The 19,815-nt window shown below is 34.9% G+C and overlaps 1 protein-coding gene across 3 annotated transcripts in view; it reads right to left on the bottom strand.

The window, feature by feature from the left end:
* Positions 1-1,141: 1,141 nt before the first annotated feature.
* The window catches only part of CPNE1 (copine 1), a 57,565-nt gene continuing 38,891 nt past the window's right edge, over positions 1,142-19,815 (bottom strand). For 2 of the 3 annotated variants that reach the window (XM_026697697.2, XM_026697698.2), the window contains exons 4-16: positions 19,245-19,319; positions 18,950-19,021; positions 16,486-16,569; positions 15,200-15,289; positions 10,089-10,187; positions 8,687-8,773; positions 8,541-8,600; positions 7,987-8,120; positions 7,407-7,461; positions 7,276-7,327; positions 5,189-5,322; positions 2,666-2,902; positions 1,142-1,317 (exon numbers count right to left, since the gene is read on the bottom strand). In XM_026697697.2, the coding sequence (XP_026553482.1) occupies positions 1,201-1,317; positions 2,666-2,902; positions 5,189-5,322; positions 7,276-7,327; positions 7,407-7,461; positions 7,987-8,120; positions 8,541-8,600; positions 8,687-8,773; positions 10,089-10,187; positions 15,200-15,289; positions 16,486-16,569; positions 18,950-19,021; positions 19,245-19,319 (1,296 nt within the window). In that variant the 3' untranslated portion in view covers positions 1,142-1,200. Of the gene's footprint in view, positions 1,318-2,665; positions 2,903-5,188; positions 5,323-7,275; positions 7,328-7,406; positions 7,462-7,986; positions 8,121-8,540; positions 8,601-8,686; positions 8,774-10,088; positions 10,188-10,239; positions 10,336-15,199; positions 15,290-16,485; positions 16,570-18,949; positions 19,022-19,244; positions 19,320-19,815 lie in introns of all 3 variants that reach the window. The other variant, XM_087929222.1, reaches the window with a different exon arrangement.

Here is a 19,815-nt window from a genome sequence, read left to right as displayed (position 1 = left end):
ATGCTCTAACAGTGCAAGAAGATTTGTCTTTCTACAGACAGGAAATTGTCCAGGAATATATAATAATTGATGTGTGTGTGTGTGTGTGTAATATATATATATATTTATCAGTGGTTCAGGTGAACCGGTAGTAAAAAAAACCAGCTACTGGTTTGGCTGAACCAGTATTTTTTTTTCCCCTCCCGCCAATCAGCTGTTCCAATAATCAGCTGTGCCGGGATCCCACTCACTGTTGCTTCACCCAGGAGGCAAAAAAAATGGAGCGGGGGGGGGTGCTGCAAGAAAACCCACAACCCATGCCCACCCAGTCACAGGGCCACACCCACCAAGCTACGTCCACAGAACCGGTAGTAAAAATATTTGCATCCCACCCGATATATATATATACACACACACACAATATATATATATATATATATATATATATATATATATATATATATATATATATATATCATTTATCATTATATATTATAATACATATTGTGTATTATATATATACACACACATATTTCTATACCATTGAAATAGTTCACAGCAGCTAAATGTTCATACTATTTTAAACTAGGGAATCATCATGTATAGGTCAACTTTCTTTTCAGTGAATTTCCGATATATGTAACCTATCCAAACTTCTTGTAATCAGATTATGTTGCATAAAATATAGGCATGTGCTAAAAATAATATAGTGTTGAGATTACAACTATTACAAGATTATAGTGTTGAGATTACAACTAGTGTTGAGATTACAACTATTTGCATAAATGGACCATCAACCATTTAGTGATCTAAATTATCACTTTTTCAAAACCATTGCTAACACCTATTCAGGTTATATAATTTTAACAGAAAAAATATACTGAAAAGCTTTAATCTTGTTCTAACCCAAGTTTCTTCAATTTGATCCCATGCTATACAAAGTGTGTGCAGATATGCAGAATACAAACTGATAAGCCAATCCTATGATTTGAGATACCCACTGGATTCTTATTAATAATCATCAGACTTCCTATATATTTCCTATATGTGTACAGTTCCAATACATTTTCAGCATACAATATGAGCAATATATGCAGAATCACATATATGTTTTTGAGTGTTACTAGATTCCAGAAGATAAATGCTTTCATTAAAAAAAATCTTTTGTCTGAAGCATTATTTTCTTTACTGTATATTTAAGTAATAAAAATATTCTTTGCTTTATGGTTGCTTTTCTGAAGGCAATTTTAGAGGAGTCAGACCAGCTTTCTTGAAGTAGGAGACTAGTTGCTTAGGGATTTCAGCCAATACTGCCTGGGAAAGTGCTTCCCGAGGAGCCTATGAAAAAGAACATGTATTATATAAAGTCATGAATGCTACACAGATATAAAACATATTATTTTCCATGTAATGTTTCACACTATAAGAAACCTAACCGAGAAAGTATATAAAAACAGGAAATACCATACAAGAATAAGCAATGAAATGCCCAGTTTTTGTATACCCAGAATTAGTAAAAGGGAGTCATTTTAGTTAAAAATAGTAAGTTTAATTATGCATTTCCAAAACTTTACATTTTACCATACCAGCATACAAAGCAGTAATTTTTAAATTTCTTTAAAAAATTGGGTAAGAAAGCAGAAACAAAAAAAACAGTTGTTTTTAATCCAAAGACTGCAAGCAGATTTTAAGCAGAATTCAAAATTAAATCTGAATAACACTGGAATAGTTGCAACATTTTTACCTACTGTACTAGACACTAATGACAGTAAAACAGAATAATAAATATAGACAAGGAGCTCAAATTTCTGATCCAAAGGAAGAGGCCTTCTTATGCTGTTAAATATGGCTAAGAAATGGGCAGAATTAAATCTGTTACAAGTTCCTACCTCTGGAGAAAAACCAGTATGTTAAAAAAAAAAGTTCAATAACCTTCTAGAACTCTGAGTTGGAGCAGTGTTCTTACATTTCTTGATATAAAATGTCTCACACAGTTGTTTATCTTGATTCACAATCGACACTGCAGTTTGTAACTAGAATAGAGAAACTTGTGACTTTCCAGATAATATGGACTTCCAATTTTAATTTATTGAAGAGTTTAATCATTTACTTAATGCAGTGGTCCCCAACCTTTTTTGTGCCGTGGCCTGGTACCGGCATCACAAAATCATCCACGGCCCGGTACCGGCATCAGCACGCATGGCAAGGCGAGCCGAGCGACCGGGCAGCCAGCCGTCCTCCGCTTCTCCCCACCACCTTCAACTCCTCTTTTGTACCTGTGTCGATGGGCTTCGCGATGGCTTCAGGACGGTCGCTTGGCTCGCCTTGCCATGCGTGCTGAAAGAATCCTTGCGCCTTAGTTTTGTTCGAAGCCACCCCCCCTCGATGAAACTAAGGTGCGAGGATTCTTTCAGCACCCAAACGCCGCTTTCTACCCAGAAAAGCTCACCGGAAGCACTTTTTCATCAAAACAAGATGGCGGCGCCCAGCAAACCGGCGGCCTGGTAGAAATTGTTCCAGGGACCGGTGGTTGGGGACCCCTGACTTAATGGATCAATTTAATCTCTAGGCAGAAAAGATTCTCAACCCTTGGTCCATATTCTTTAGTTACTGGTAGTTTAACATCCTGAAAACAAAATGCAGCATAAAAGCACATAAAACAAAATAAATGAATATGGAAACTTACATTTTGGAACTGTCTAAAAGGCACAAACTGGACAATATCTCGTGCAACTGGCTCCCCTGCCAATGACTTCAAAACACCATCATCCCCATCCAAAAATTCCATGGCTTTGAACTCAGCACTGCCAACACCAATGATTATGATAGACATGGGCAGCTTGGAAGCATTTACGATGGCTTGCCTAGTTTGATCCAGATCAGTTATTTCCCCATCTGTGATTATCAGTAAAACATAGTATTGCTGCAAAAAATTAGACCAATCAATAAAAATTACATCAATAAAGATTCTACACTAAAATAGATTGGAACAGTGAAATTATTTTTAATTATCAGTTCTGATATCAATAATTATGTTCCGGTTTTGCTTTGTTTAATTTATTTTAGAGGACACTCAAAGAACTGTCTGTATTTTTATATGAGTTATACATTGGTCTGATATTAAGATATGGATACGTTCTTTTTAGTAATAGCTTCTACTTTATAGATTTTTTCTAAATAGATGTGTCTAGCTTCATCTTTGGAAAGGGAGTCTCTAGAGGTTTCAAACTCATGGCCCAAAGAACAGGTACAGCCCATCAATGGTTCATACATTCATCCTATCTTGCCTTGAACAATCTGCATTCATGCATTCACTCATTTGCCTCCGGTGCCTTGTTCACAAGCCTTCCATGAAAGCCTGAAGGGCTTTTGTGGAAATTGGGAACAAATGGACATGGATCCTGAATGCAGACAGATACCACCCTCTGTATCTGTCTTCCTCAGGCCTGAAGGGCAAGACTGATGAAAAGGCAACTGGAGGTTAAGCCTGGCACTGGCACTCAATTAGTGCATAAGAATTCATATATAACCAGGCAGAAGTACAGAAATGGTTAGGAGAAAATAAGAGACAACTCAGTCTTGGGAAAAGAGAAGGCATGAGAAACAGGCTCAATATTCATTCTCATTCTCTCTCTCTCTCTCTCTCTCTCTCTCTCACACACACACACACACACACACACACACACACACACACAGACCAGGCTGTCAAAATTCTTATTACAACCTACAATAATAAAGTAGCATTTATATAATCCCTATACTCTGTTTTCTACCTTGGCCTACTCTGAAGCATTGATAACCGCTAGGCTAGAACAGATCCGGTCATTACAGGGAGAAGCAGTGCTTGTTTGGGATGATGAGTTGTGGCTATTGCTCAATTACTAAAAAAAACCAGAAGCAATGGTGGCAATTCTCCACTTATCACAGGGAAGGATCAAGATGAAGTCACGTGAGGCTGCCAGGGCTACAGCATCACCTCAGTGCTAGGTTGGTAGCAGCATGTTTCATATATGATAGACATGACTACTCCGGGCTGCAGATCTTTCACCGATTTCTCCTCCACAAACTAATTGGCAAAATAAAGCAGAAAACTGTATCATTCTTTGGTTCTCCCCAGATCACACATTTCAAACTTGGACTTTGAGATAAGAAAGTGATGAAAAAGGAGATCTCTTTCTCCAAAGGAAAGGAAAAAAGAGCAATCAAAAGAAAAGATTTGTAACACTCTTCCATGCAGAATTTCCCCAACCTGTCCCCGTGGAAAAGATGACCAGGGATTCACTGGAGGGTTTGTCCTGGTGAAAGAAATCTCAATGCAATTAGGAAGCTTTCTATGGAAGAGGCAGATAGGTAGGCAATTGTCCCTACAAGAGCAGAGCTGAGAAGAGCCTTTTTAGGAAGTCAGCTGTAATAACTGGCTGAGATTTCTGCCAAGGATCGGACGGTTGCTTGATGGCAGAAAATATCTTAAACTTATTCCACTTTTACTAAAATAGCACAAGGCTTATATGTTTAATCAGAGGATGTGGACAGGGGTGGGTTTCTACCGGTTCTGTCCACCTCTATAGAACCAGTAGCTCTGAAGAGCAGCAGACATAGAATCGGTTCTCTGTCTGCTGATGTTTTTTCCCATCCACCCACCTGGGCTCTTACCTGATCTTTATTTCCTGATTTTTCAACTTTAGCTGCCGAACGAGGCACAACTGCAGTTAGAAAAGCAGGAAAAGAGGGCTGTTTCAAAGGCTGCTTCTCTGCAGGCAGCTGGTGATGATGATTTACAGGCACGGCTTGCAGCCTGCAGGGAAGCTTGTAAATCCCGAACCGGTAGTTAACCCTATCATATCCCATCCCTGGATGTGGAGGAAGGAAGAACAGATGTGTCTCCTTTGGAAACTGAAGCTTTTCTTCGAATGATCTGTCTTCTCTGGACAGCCTGAAGGCTTTTAATGGTGTGGAATTATAATGGCCAGCATCCCTCAACTTTGGCTAAGGCTACTCAAAGTTGCAATTTATCAACATCTGGATGACCATACAGTAGATTAAGGATTAAAACACAATTATTACATGTAAATAACTTTTGTATCATTTTTTTTTTTTGGTGTGGTGGTCCTTGAACCATATTATTCTTATGAAGCATTTGTGACAACTTGGAGCTTCCTAAATTATATGAAAAGTAAATGTATAAAAAAAAACCATCAAGCCAACTCACAGCAGCAGTTTTTTCCTGTGCTGAATGAGCAGCAAATCTAGCAACATGATTTATAATTGGAGAGAAGTTTGTTGGACCATAAAGACGAATCTGAGGCAAAGCCTGTCGATAGGCATCTATAATTCCTTGGATTCCTAAAACAAGGAAATAGCAGAATTACTTAAAAACTTCGGATACAGTATCATAAACATTTTTCAAATCTTTCAATAAAGAAATGGGAGTAGAAGTCTACTTGAATTAGGTTGGTTATTTACCTATATGTCTATGGAGATTCTCAGTCATCCAGGTCACCAAAAGTGCTTTTAAAGTCTAGTTGCCTCTTGAAAAAGCACCTTTGGGATAATTTACCTATAGGCAGTTCTTGGGTTATAAAGCAATTGAGACTAGGAACTCCTATCACTAAGTAATGCAGTTGTGAAGCATAACATAATGTGATTGTGTTGCTTAGCAAAGGCAATTCTGGCAGTCCTGATTGCAGTCATTAAATGAAGACTGTGCGATGTACATGATTGCAATATAGGACTTCCTGCCAACTTCCCATTGATTTTGCTTGTTAGAAGGCAGCAGGGAATATCAGAAATAGCTCGCTGTGATATAATGAAGAGACAAGTACCCGATCACAATCCCACGACTGCAAGGAAATTGGAACATCTGGAACTCCACGTCGTTGTCATGAGTCACCCTCATTCAGTGCCATTGTGAGTTTGAATGGCCACTGAATGAACGGTTGCAACCTGAAGATTATCTGTATTCTCATTTCACTCACTCCATTAGCATGGTGGTGAAAATACCAAATATTTCATCTTTTAAGAGGAAAGTCATGATAAAAACATTATTAACAATAGAATATTGTACTATGAAGTTGTGATGGCTATCTTGCCTAAAGGCATGTTGCTACAAACATGTCATTCAAAATTAAAAATTAAATTCTTACCTAAAATATGTAATTTTAAGAAATTCTCCAATCCAAATTATATAGTTTAACAGATTTTGGATAGTTTTCATTTTATTTCTAATTATTTATCCTTCTTTATGTTGAAACTGTTAACAGAGTGGCTTTTATAACTTTGTTTATGACAATATCATTTTAAAAAAAGCTGACTCTTAAAAAATCCCAAAAAGTGAGGTATGAAAGAACTAAAACGCTTTGAGAGGAAATTTCATCATCTTGCCAAATAATAAAAAGGATTCTCTCACAGATATCAGCCATATTTCAGGTGGCAAAGTGGTTTGGAAAAGGCATTCAAGAATTATTTCAATGTTGGATAAAATTAAAGGAGACAAGTGATTTGTGTTGCAAAAGAGCAACACAAGCAGTTATCAACAAAAATTAACTACAATAATACTTCAAAAACTTCAATTAAAACATCAAAGAAGGGGAGTGACATTGCACCAGCCCAAATAACAGAGTTGTTATGGGGAAAATAGGAGGAGGAAGGTGTGTTGGATGTGTTTGGCAACTTGAGTTATTTGCAAAAATGATAAAGGTGGGATACAAACAAGCAAACAAACAAAAAAACAAACAAATACCAAGTTCATTTTGCCTCATAAAGAATTCCAGAAAATTTGAAAGGTTTTGTTTTTCGGTGAATTAAAGTTATTGCATTAAATTGGTTAGACTGCATTCAATACATATATCACATACATCCAGTATTAAATTTTTTAACAAAATTCAAGTTTTATTCTTTTAAATACCGGTAAGTAGGAGCTAAAACAAATTGTTTCTTGGCTGCAGTGTATAATAAACTGGAGCTGCTTCCATCCTAAGCAGTGCAAGATCCTGTCTTATTTTTTATAAACTAATTGTTGTTCCCCAATTTCACTAATGTTTTATCCCAAACCGAATGTTATAGAACCCAAAACTTTACTATAAGGTGAAATCATAATACTATTTACATTCTTTTAAACAGTGAATAAAGATTTCTAAAATTCAGATCCTCAGATACACTACAGTACTGATCATGCCCAAATACTGATTGTCCTCAAAACTATTCTTGTTCCTGTTATTTTTAATGAAAAAAATCCCTTGTACCTTTTTTTCTTTCTTTTTAAAATATATTATTATTAGAAGAAAAATAAATGATTACCTTGGCAATAGGGGTTTGCAGGATTAAAGTTCAATGCAAATTCATGGGAAACCTGAAAAGACAGACATATTAAGACATGGAATCAAAGGTAACTAAAAAATTATAACAGCAATAAAAGTTAAGAAACTCACCTGCCAATCTGGAGGAACTTGAGCTCCAAATCCAAAGGCAGGAAACAGCTTATCCCTGAAGATCAAAGTTACTGAGATCAATATTTTTTATTTTGTTTAGCTACAGGTTGAATAAAATAAAACATATTTAACTTTAATTTGACCAAAGCTAACTGAAGTACATATAGCTGTTGCTAGCCTGATCTTTTTCTAAAGTGGTAATGTTCAGAAAGCTAGGTTGTAAGTTCAAGTCTCTTTTAAACTGAAGAAGAAACGGCATTCTAATATTCTTTACCATACAAGAAGTAATAGTACTTCTTTAAATATGGTTCACTCATAACTTTTATAATACCATGTTAAACACACAGTGCTATTTTATGAGACAGTTGATTAACAGTTTTCACTCAAAAAGAACCAATAAAAATGTCAATGGCACAGTAGACAATGAATTAATCTTAGTATCAAAACATGTTGGCAGCAACTTTTAGCTCCATGAAATAAACTACCAGTTAAAAGGAAATATAGTTTATAACAATGGACCTTTTGGAATCTTTCTAAGCTTTAGTAAGTAAATAAGCTAAAGATGGTAAGTTTAACATACGTGTCATAATCCTGGATCACACCACCCACACACCAGATAGCAGTGAGATATTCATTTATCCCATTTGGACTAATATGGTGAAGAGAATCTGGTGATTTTGGATCTCCATTGGAACCAGTAAAATCTATCCCTACCTGATAGAAGAATAAGAAAGATAAATTAAATATTAGATAATATAAGAAACAAATTTCTACTCAATAACTTTAGGTTCAGGAAAACCCAGCTGCAACTACAGAATGCTGCTAAAATAGCTTCTGAAAAACCAAAGGCAAATTAAGATGAGTTACTAACTTCATAGACAAAGGTAGATTGGTTGAATATAGGTCAAAAATACTCTTGGTTGTATTGTGGTTAATTATAGCAAAATTATTCTACACAAAAAATATATATTTAATTTTACTAAATGTATAAAACAGACAGTAAATCATAGTCATTTCCATATTTTTTTAAAAAAAACATCTTAGCAAATGTTGCCATGCAATTACTATTTAGAAAAATATAAACACTGGAGTTTACAGTTAATCTAGAAATCAAATACATGATTTGATACTCACAGTGAAATTAATTTGGCAACCACCCATGATATAATCCAGGAATGAATATTCTGTTTCAATCTGTGAAAAACAAAATCATTACAATATTATAATTTTTACCTTATGATGACAGAAACGTCAACTGGATGAAATGAAATTATTCATACCTTACAAGATTTCAATCTAACAATGCCAGAGTTTTTGTAACTCTTCTTTTTTCTTTTTTTTTCAGGATGAATACATTCAAATTCAACCTATATGAAAGGCATACATACAAAATCAGCTTACTGATCAAAGTAATCAAGTAACACTTTAAAATGAATTGGGAATAATTCCTCTGGTAAATCCAAATTAATTTGGAAAAAATAAAGATAACTAGGAAGAACTTCTATATTATTCTTTCTTGACTTGTATCAAATATTCTGATAGTGGAAAAATACAAATGTTAAGATCATTATATGAGCATAAGAATGGGGGATGCTAAGTTCCTTTACAAGGTGCCAAGTTACAACTGCCAGTTTACAAATGGCCATGGTTCCATGGGTTGTTGGAAATTGTAGTTCAGCATCAGCTCAACGCAACTGCTAGCAGAATAACCTGCATAACTAATACTTAACTTAATGAAGACATAAGGAGCTGAAATAAGTAGCACTAGTGAAGTCAGAACACAGAAGTGGACACTTCTTAAAGAATGAAAACAGAAATTTTGTACTAGTGTCAGATCCAGTTATACAGACTATCCTAAAGGTGCACCTTTTAACAATTTGGATTTGTTGTATATTATAATTACTCCTCAGACATTTGAATAAAAAAGGAATGAATTTAATATGTATTTTGCACTGCGACATAAAGGCTTCAAAAATGCTTCCATCTTTATCATTCGCCATTCAGGATGTATAATAAAACTATCCGCCTGGCCATCAGATTCCTGTGCCCAAATACAAGTATAGTAGGAAATTCAGTGTTTGTTTTACAATACTCTTATTTCAATAGAAAAATAAATAAATGATTTTTATCTGACACAGAATTTTCCTGAGATACAGAATATTGAGTTGTAACAAATCATGTGCATTTAAACTAAATTTCAATAGAGAATTTCTACAGTTATCCTCTCAGTTTGTGAATCCTCTGGGAGAGCAGTCTAATATAGACAGAGCATTAAATATTGGACTCCCAATTGGTATAGCAGAAAACTAATGAACATTGAGAAGTTTCTCACTGGAAAATTAAATCTATATTATAAATTACTCGATTATTATGCTATCTTTCAAGTCAGCAGAAGATTAATCAGCATGGAGCAGAAAATTTGTATTCAACTAGAGAAAATTTACTAATATTACTGCTGCAAGCAACTCAGCCATATAACTACTTTCCTAACTCTACCAGTTTTGATTCATAAGAATCAGAATGTAAAACATATATAACTTGTTTTTTCCTCCATAAACACACACATACAATCATACATCTGCACAAAAAATATTGGGAGAATGAAAATAATATTTTATTATGCTTCTTGGAAAAAGAATACAATAATTAAATGAATCAAATAGAGTAAAATTAAAAGCTCACCGGAGAACTGTCACCTGCCTTCTGTAGCTGGGACAGGGTACTTTCAAAACTGCCTATTAAATCATGTGACCCATCACTATCATAATCATAACAGTGCACCTGAAAGGAAAGAAACAGAGAGCAATAGACAAGGAGAATGACTGCTGCTCACCACTTGATCTCTCACTTCCAACAGCTTTGAGGTGTTGCATATGAATTCCCCTATCAAGTCTGAACTGGTGTTGTCATCCATATCACTAACTGCAACCTAATAGTAAGAAAGAAACCCCAAAATGAATCCTCAAGGACTACTATGTAATATCATAGTTAGGTGTTTACTATGCAAAGGGAAGGCAACTCAAGATACAAAGCATATTTTAAAAAATATGCATCACTGATCTAAGAATCAAATAATCCAATTACAGAAAACAAGCATTCAACAGGGAACAAAATACAGAAATGTTAAGTGCTGTATGTGCCAGCATAAACAGTAATTCCTAGTCTGATGCCTTCCAGATATGTTGATATATACCTCTCAAAATATTGCTGGCAGAAAATGTCTGGGAGTTATAGTTTTAATAAATCTGAAGCATATCAGATTGGGAAAAGATGGCATAGGCAATATAAGGTCAAGATGAGTTTTAAACAGAACTAAAATATAAGACACTCAACAGCAAATAGATGCATGAATTATACAAAATATGACAAGACTGAACCCCACAGTTCTTTCTATTTTATGAGAACATCCATTCATGCAGAAACTGCAAGGCTCATACTCAAAATAATCAAACAAAATATGACCTGAATGCCCATGTTAAATTAAATGTTCAGCATAAAATATAAAAAAATCTGGAAATCATACAGATATTGTTTTGTATCAGGGCTTATAAGTTATTTGAATAATGCTGATATCTTTAAGGAAAACACATCTTATTGTTCTTGCTTACCTGTGATATATTAACACTACAGGGCTAGATGTTATGTGTAGTGTTTATCAATATGCTGTAAATATTGTGTAATATGTTCATCCTATATATATTTGCTTGCGATCAACTTTTAATGACACATATTTTGAACTAAAATTGTAGATGAAAATATCACAGACCAGAATTAAAGAGGTCTGGGAACCAAAACTTAAAAGCAAAATCCTTTAAGACAGTCACACTGATAGAAAAGACCAGATACAAAAGTGGTAAGTATTCTTTGCTGCTACTTTAATAACAAATTAAAATTCAAAAGTAAAGGTATTTTTCTGATAAGGAAAAAGGATGCATCGCAATAATTACATCAACACCTACATTATAATTGCATTTTACATCATATAACCATTCATTAATTAATCTCTTTACTAGCCTTTATCTAGTGTCCAAAACATACAAACTTCCTTACACTAACCATCTGTTTACTAATGATGCTAGATTCCAAACCTTTGGATAATTAAATTTCCCTCTGAATAAAGTGGAGGACAAAATCTCTGAGGACCTATAAAATAATAATAGTGATTCTCAAATATGACCTATGGACTATCAATGATCTGTAAACATCCACCAAGTGCTACTCTACAGCTTCCCCATATTCTTGAGCTATACTAGCAATCATAAGGCACATGTGGAAACTTTCAGCTAGCCAAAATTTGCTTATCACTTCTATATGCCACAGTGGTGGGATTCAGGCAGTTTGCACCAGTTTGGGAGAACCGGTTGTTAACTTTCTGAGCAGTTTAGTGAACTAGTTGTTGGAAGAAATCATTAGGGCAGAGAATCGGTTGTTAAATTATTTGAATCCCACCACTGATATGCCCCACATGAGAATGGCTGAAAATTGATTCACTGAAGAGACAAATGATAATACAAGTAGCACTATGACAACCATTCTAACATTCAGAAAGTAAACCACTCTCAAATACAGCTCCTAAATGTGACTCTGCAAATGTTATGCTTAGTGGAACTGCAACTCCCATGAACAACCCCCAAAGTAAATATATACACAGAAAATGCAATAATGAGTATCCAAAAGTGGGATTTATATAGGCTGGAGATCTACTAACTCCTTCCAGTCAGTGTTTACTGACTCAGAACACTCAGAGATTCCTAGCAAAGAAAAGATCATTCTTCACCATTAAGTTTCTCCTCAAGTTCTCCTCTTTTTAAGGCATGGAATATATACACAGTGCTAAATAATATTTTAATGAATTAATTAATAAGCAAGCAATGAATATTTTGGGATATAAAATTTAGTTTAAATGGGCCCTTACAATGGCAAGATTGGCAAAGCATAAAAATGCAACTATATCTTATTCACCCCAAAAATGTTAACTCCAATATCCCTATAGATGGTAATGTAGGAACTACATTGCTCGTTTAAATCAATTGGGTATCACTGCATTTTCCAGATGCTGAGTTATTAATATTCCAAAATTTACTGAATACAATTGTGCTATTAACATCTGCAAACTTAAGAGCAGCCTTGTACAGCCTTAAGAGCAAATTTCCTTTGTTAACCTTTAAAGCAGGAGTGTCAAGCTCGCATCATCACAGCGTCATGTGACATATGGCGACTTTTTCCCCTTTCACTAAACCGGGTGTGGCCAGTGCATGACGCATCTTGTTCACAGGCTGACAATTTGACGCTCCTGTTTTAAAGGAAGCTAATCTATTAATAATTAGAGACAGATCATATGGGGAGAATCTACTTAGGTGGTTACTGAGAATTGAAACCAATTTGATGGCATTTATTCAATCAATCTACTAATACTACTAACAATAGTTAAGTAGGGTTACTTTGGATTGTGGTAAGATATAATAGTTTTATGTTTCATGGTTATTATAAAACTAAGAATAAAAGGCCCTTCTCTGTTTATGAAGCAACCGTCTAAGAATAAATGGTATGGAACATTTGAAATAAATAACAACTGAGACTATTCTTAATAACTACTTTTCCTTGTCTATGATCTTCTCTCAAGCAGCCTTAACTAAACAGGAGAAACTGCATACCTCTAAGTTTTTTTTCTATAGGAGGATAAACAAAGAACATGCTGTTGCAAGAAGGAAATACTATAGAAAAAGATTTTAGTTCATGGTCATCACCCATTCAAGAGGAAGAAGGAACTCACTGTATTTTTTAGCATAAGCTTATCTTAACACAGGATAGCTATGTATTTCTAATCCATCCATTTCTTATTTCATCCAACCTTCTCATGTCTACCTCTTCTGAATGTTTTCATATTTTTGAAACTTTTCTCCCAATAGAGGAAGAAATCATAGTTTAATTCTTTCAACTTATGCTTATGATGTATTACTTATAAACACCATTATAATTCATAATGCTGTATTAATATGTATTAGTAGCAATCTTAAATGATTTCTTCTACATAAAATGTCAGATCCTATCCTATAGCTTTTTTACATTCAACCCTGGTTGTGAAAGTTGAATGGTGGTATTTCAAATCTAAGTTAAAATCAAAGGTTGAAATGTATTTATGTCAAAGAGACAGGCCTAGCCAGGAGGAGGAGGAGTCAAATAAAGAATTAGTCTTGAATCCCTATGCAAGCACAAGAGGATGAATCTAACTCCCCCTCTTCTCCCCATGCTGTTGAATCTTATCTATCCTAAACCAGATACAAACCATCAGTCTGAAAAGATTCCTGTGTATAGGCTTCACCAATAAAACAGCTGGTTGAATTCTTCATGTGTGGATCTGATTGTTTGTACCTGACAATTAACGACTAGGCTTTTAGTTGACTCTTCTTATAACATCAGCAAAAGAAATATATTGGGCAGTTTCATACACTACTTTGAAATATAATTTTAAAAAGTGATTATGTTTTTTGCATTCACTGTATTCTAAAATGTTTTGACATGCGCATACTGGTTTTATAAATTAGATGATAAAATCTTATGCCAAAACACCCAAATAGGTATTTCTGGTATATTCAGGTCATATTTTCATATCTTACCACAATCAACAATATGTCACACTTACTTTACAAAACGCAAGCTCATACTTTATGTCTTCATAATCTTGGTCTTCAAGAAAAATACATTTCTTAAGAGTAAATACTAAATAACAACAGCATAATCTTTAAATTTACATGTTATCCTCATTTAATGACTGCCTTGGCTAGCAACTGTTTGCAGTATAATTGTAATGAAAAAGTAACTTTGTGACCAATGCCCACATTTGCAACTTTACAGAAACTCTGTCAAACGTTTACCATTATAATCACTAAGTAATTCTGTTGTTCTATGGCTGACTTGTTTTTCCTTCCACTCCCTCTTGCAGAGATTGTCTAACAAGCTATATTTCAACAGCACAGCTGTCCTAACCTCATGCTCAGTTCTTCCATCTCAATTAGTTGATTATATCTTTCCCACTGCTGCCTGATACTGTCAATACTCTAATCAGTTTCACACTAAAAAGCTTTTGTTTGCTTCCTAAGAAGCTCCTGCTTACAGTCATAAAAGGACTATGCAAACAGCAGAAGTTAGCAAATTCCTTTTGATGTGTATTCCCCACTGTATGCCTGCTTGTTCTCTTGCAATCCCTTCCTCTGCAATGAAGCTACATCGAAACATTTAATTCACTTTTTGTTAATTATCCTAGTGGTGGGTGAGCATTCATAGAGTGGGGGAGAAAAAAGTGATGGTTGGGAAGGGCTATAGAATTTGCTCTTTCGCTCAACTTCCTCTTGAGTTGATATTCAGAAACCTTCCCTACTGTTGGTCTCATCCAGCTTTTTACCGTCCTATCCTTCTGATACTGTATTGCCAGTGGAAAGCTAAAATAAATTGAAAGTGCAGTCACAGTCATGTGATTTTTCATTTAGCGAACACTTTGCTTAATGACTGAGTCACAGGAACCAACTGCACTCTATTACAGATATTACAAATTATACTGAATGGTCTTTTAAAGCAATCAAAAGCAGAGGGGGAGGGAGTACTAGGATATTTCAGAGAAACAGATGAAAGTGGAGAGAGAAGCAGTTAGCTTTATAAATAATATGCCAATTAAATCCTCGTACATAAATAAGTTTTAATTCTAACTCATCTAAAAATCAGGCATCATATCAGAACAAAAAATGAATTTAATAAAATGAGTTTATAACTTGTCTGAGATTAATCATTCTCCTCACCTTGATTTGTCTGTTGAAGTCACCACTACAAAATGTTTGCAAAGGTACGCTGAACTTTTTCCAGCAAGGATTTAAATTGTTCTTAATTACCTAAAAATATTTTTAAATAGTTATTATCAATGTATTATGAAAGCACATGTTTTACATATTTGTATCTCTCTCCAAATATTTTGTTTTTCTGTTCATGGTCACATTTGTCCAAGACAACCACAAGGTTACCTTATAGTCTTGTATTTGTTGTAAGCCTCTATGCGAGATGGGTGGCATATAAGTTGAATGAATGAATGAATGAGCAAAATAAAGTTACTATTTCTTAAATTACTACATTTACTTCATTTCCAAAGTCATATTTAAATACATTTTCAATATGTGCTTCAATTAATATTTCAGTTCCATCCTGGATGAAAGTTGAAGTTGGGTAGACCTACAAGATTGCTAGAGCAAGTCTGTGAAGCCTTCTTCTATAACATCCCAACTGTTTTGTTTGTTGTTATCCAACAATTAACAAATTGAGTCCAAAAAAGTACAGACAGAAATCTACTTTGCCTTTGAAACGTGGCCAAGTATAGAAGTGAGATGGCAACGAGAGGCATTTCCCAAATCAATTGAAGTATCTTTTTATGAGGTAGGAACTCTGCACAAAGTGCTTATGTCTGACCTCTGAAAATAAAGAGTTGATCTATGCTTTGGAAATAGCCTGCCCAAAGCAGTCCAAACATTACCTGGAGTTTATACAATAGGCGCTTAATTTTTTCCCTTTTAAAACTGTAGTTTGCTTGCCTGGAATATTTATAAATAATTTCAAAAGCTTCTTTGCACTTATAGTTTGACTGAAACCTATCCTGGCCCTTCCCATAGTCAAGCACTGCTGCTGGCCCTTGTACTTTCCAAATCAGTGGTCAAGAATCCCTGTCCTCATAATTTCACCTTGCACCAAAGAATGCAAGTGAGATAAACAAAGATGGTAGAGGTCACTCTGATCCCTGAAAGGCATTTTATGTAAGTCCTGCATGCGCCAAGGACTTTTATTCTTCCTTCTCCTTTTTATTGTCAGATTGGCAAGAGACTGGAGCTTCAGAATAATAAAACAAGTGTGAAGCAATGCAGAAGGAAGGAACATAGTAAATTAGAGAAAACCATTCTACGTCACAGGAAAACAAACATCTGTCCAAATGAAGCCTATTTGTGAATCTGAAACCCCACCCATCTTTATACATAGACCTGTAACTCCCCATTAATATAAAAGAACTCTTGAGGAACCAAGGTGGAAGTGCTGGAACTCTTACCTCTGATCGGTATACAAGCTGCCATTTTCCACTATCACTCTGTTTATAGAATTCCAGAAATGGGTCTGATTTGCCTAAAAAGTCCTGTATTGGGAAAATAATTTTATACAGACATAAGAACAATAAAAGATTTCATCTAAAGCAATACACAAGTAATCCTCAACTTACAACGGTTCATTTCGTGACCTAAGTTACAATGGCACTGAAAAAGTGACTTATGACTGTTTTCACACTGTGGCATCCCTATGGTCATGTGATCAAAATTTAGGTGCTTGGCAACTGATTCATATTTATGGTGGTTGCAGTATCCAGAGGTCATGCGATCACCTTTTGCAACTCCTGACAAGCAAGATCAATGGGAATCCAGATTCACTTAACAACTGTGTTACTAACTTAACAATGGCACTGATTTAACAACTGTGGTAAGAAGGGCCATAAAATGGGGCAAAACTTAATAACTGTCTCATGTAGCTTCAGAAATTTGGGGCTTAATTGTAGTCATAAGTCAACTAGTCTTTTGCTTGATTTCTTGTTTGAAATTTTTTAAGGAAACCTTAAATATTTTCTTATTATTTTGTTCTATTTTGTTGATTAAAATATTACCTGAGTGTAATAACTGAAATATAATTATGATGGCTTTTTATTCTCTTTAGGAGTTACTTCTTTTCAAGGAAACATTGAGAAAATTAGGCCTATGTTATGTTTTAGTAGATTCAATGTACAGTCATTTCTTCCTTCATCTCTGTCTTCTTCCACATCTTAATTATTTCAATCTATACCTATATAAGGGACATTCAGGCTGCAGTTGTGTATAAAAACTAGTTAGTCATCTACCACCGAGATTCAATGATTTGTGAATTCATACATGTGTGATCTGCACTTGCCCAGAACAAGCTTCAAGTTGTTGAGATTTCTGGCAAAAGAAAGAGAGAGAGAGAGAGCGCTCCCCTTACTTCCAATAACTGCTACTGTGGCTTCAAGAGAAACTTCCAAAGGATGGCTTATGTGATGGGACCAGAAGCTACTAAAGACAGCACTTACTGACCCAAAGGTTAAGTTTATAATGCTTCAAAAACATAAAAGATGAGCACCTGCATATCTAAAGCATGCAGAAGGCACTGAGACCACCCTAGTAAAATTGATTAGAATAAGGCATTGTTGTTTAGCTAGTTTATAAGCCAGAAAGTCTTCACTATTCTTTTTAAGAAATTCTAAAATTATGGTCTCATAAAACCGAATGCAAAAATGTGGCCACAGACACTGAACATACAGTGGTACTTTAAAGTTGCAATGTTCAATATTTTGGTAAAAATATGACCTAAAATGTGAACTGTTCTCCACACAAATCCTAAAACTAGATAAAGAGAACTATATAAAGATAATCCAATTAAGCACACCACAGTATGTGTTTTGCCCTCCTAAATATATTATGAACTATAAAAAAGAAAGAGAAGGAAAGTGAGGGAAGCGCCCAATCCATGATAATTATGGCTGCCGGGGTGGGTGGGTGGGTGGGGAATACCATACAGATGGTTTTTCTAGTGAAAAAAACCACAAAATTCTAAATTATGACAGACCTTTTCCATTATTGCTGTACTATTTAGCACGGTTCATCCTGGACATTCCATGGGTATTAAAGCACCCAGTGTTGATTGTTCTTGGTGCAAGTGCAGTGAAAGGAATCTTGGCAGTTACATGCCATTATTCCTCAAAAGACAGAATCTTTTTTGGGGAGACAGCGTAATCGATATTAACTATGGATTCAAGAGTACTGTCACATATTAAGTTGTCGTTTCATCATACAAAAAGTATTTGGCTTACTTGCTGCTTATTAACAGGAAGTCTACAGAAGGAAGCTACCTCGTGTCAGAGGCACTATGGTACTAGATATGTGCCCGTTGAATCCAGTTTCCATTTACTCCTAGTTACTTAGGGAAAGAAAACAGCTGGAAGTAGCCAAGGAATCCTGGGAGTGCCTTTTGTCCATGCTGCTGACAATGTCCTGTACCAGATAAAAGGAAGGATACTTTTCTGCTATCTGACATAAGATATTGATATGTGGTAAGCCAGCAGCATGGAAGGAGGCCTCCTTTATTAAAATACTAATAGCATTAGAATAATATGTGGTAGAAGTACTGCATACACACAACTTCAAACACCAGGTCTAGGCCTGTTGTTTCACTTCCATGTTCAAAGACTTATCGATTGACTCCTCTGAAAAAAAAAACAACCCAGAAAAACTCTGATGGAAAAATAGGGGCTTGTTTCCAACTTTTATCACTAGCGAGTCAATGTAGACTACCTCAGTTCTAAGATAAGTGATTCTGACTCAATACATTCTGGAGGTTATTCCTGGCTAGACGTTAGACTCAGGTGGAGGCTGATTAAGGTAATTTCCAAATTAAAGTAATTTCCAAACTAGAACATAACTGAACTACTAGATTTTTTTTACACTTCTTTTTACCTTTTTGTCTAAATTCCGAGCTTCAACATCAATTGAAACAACTCTTGTATCTTTAATCTCTTCTGCACAAATCTGCAGGTTGAAGGAAATGTTGTTTTAGTAATCTTGGAAGACACCTATTATTGTAGAATATATATTTAAAAATTAGTTTTTAAAACCATTGACAAAACCAAGCAATGGATACATCACATTAACTTAACTGAAGGAAAAAAATGCTTGAGATACATTAAACAGTAACAGGTGTATAACTTAATTCATATATTCATAACAAATTATAACTGAGTCTTCCTTTTACCGTAATAATGCTTTTTCCTGCAGGCTTTCCTTTCTTCAACATTAAAGGCTGAACAAGTATTTTACTTGATACAATCTAGAAGATAAATTGCATACGTTATTCAAATTATAAAGGAAAAATATAAAAATGTGTCTTATCTTTATTTATATAGTAAAAGTCTGAACTTCGTTAATCTTTCCCAGTAAAAGATTATTAATTACTGCATGGTTATTTTATAAGAAAGCAGTTCTTGGGGAGCCTGGTAGGACGATTTTTAATCAGCATGGATTCTCAAACTATGGGTTTAGATGTCCATGAAATATGGATAATTTAGAAGGACAATTTTGTGGATTTTTTGAGATCAACCATTTTTACTGATAAAATTTCTATTATTTATTACTGTTACTTATAAATGCAATCATCCGTGAAATAGAGAAATAATTGGCTGTAATTATTTTAAGGATTCTGTCAGATAGCATCCAAGAAATACAGGAAGTCCTTCTACCTCTCAACAAGAATAACAAAACAGAAGAAAAAAACCCAGGTAAGTCGTTATCTCTTTTCTTAACTTAAAGCTTCTGTATATTAGTAT

Source organism: Pseudonaja textilis, chromosome 3 (assembly GCF_049901715.1).
Source record: "Pseudonaja textilis isolate UNSWEBS1 chromosome 3, rPseTex1.2, whole genome shotgun sequence".
NCBI classification, from domain to species: Eukaryota; Metazoa; Chordata; class Lepidosauria; order Squamata; family Elapidae; genus Pseudonaja; species Pseudonaja textilis.
This window is presented reverse-complemented; position numbering and strand designations above follow the sequence as displayed.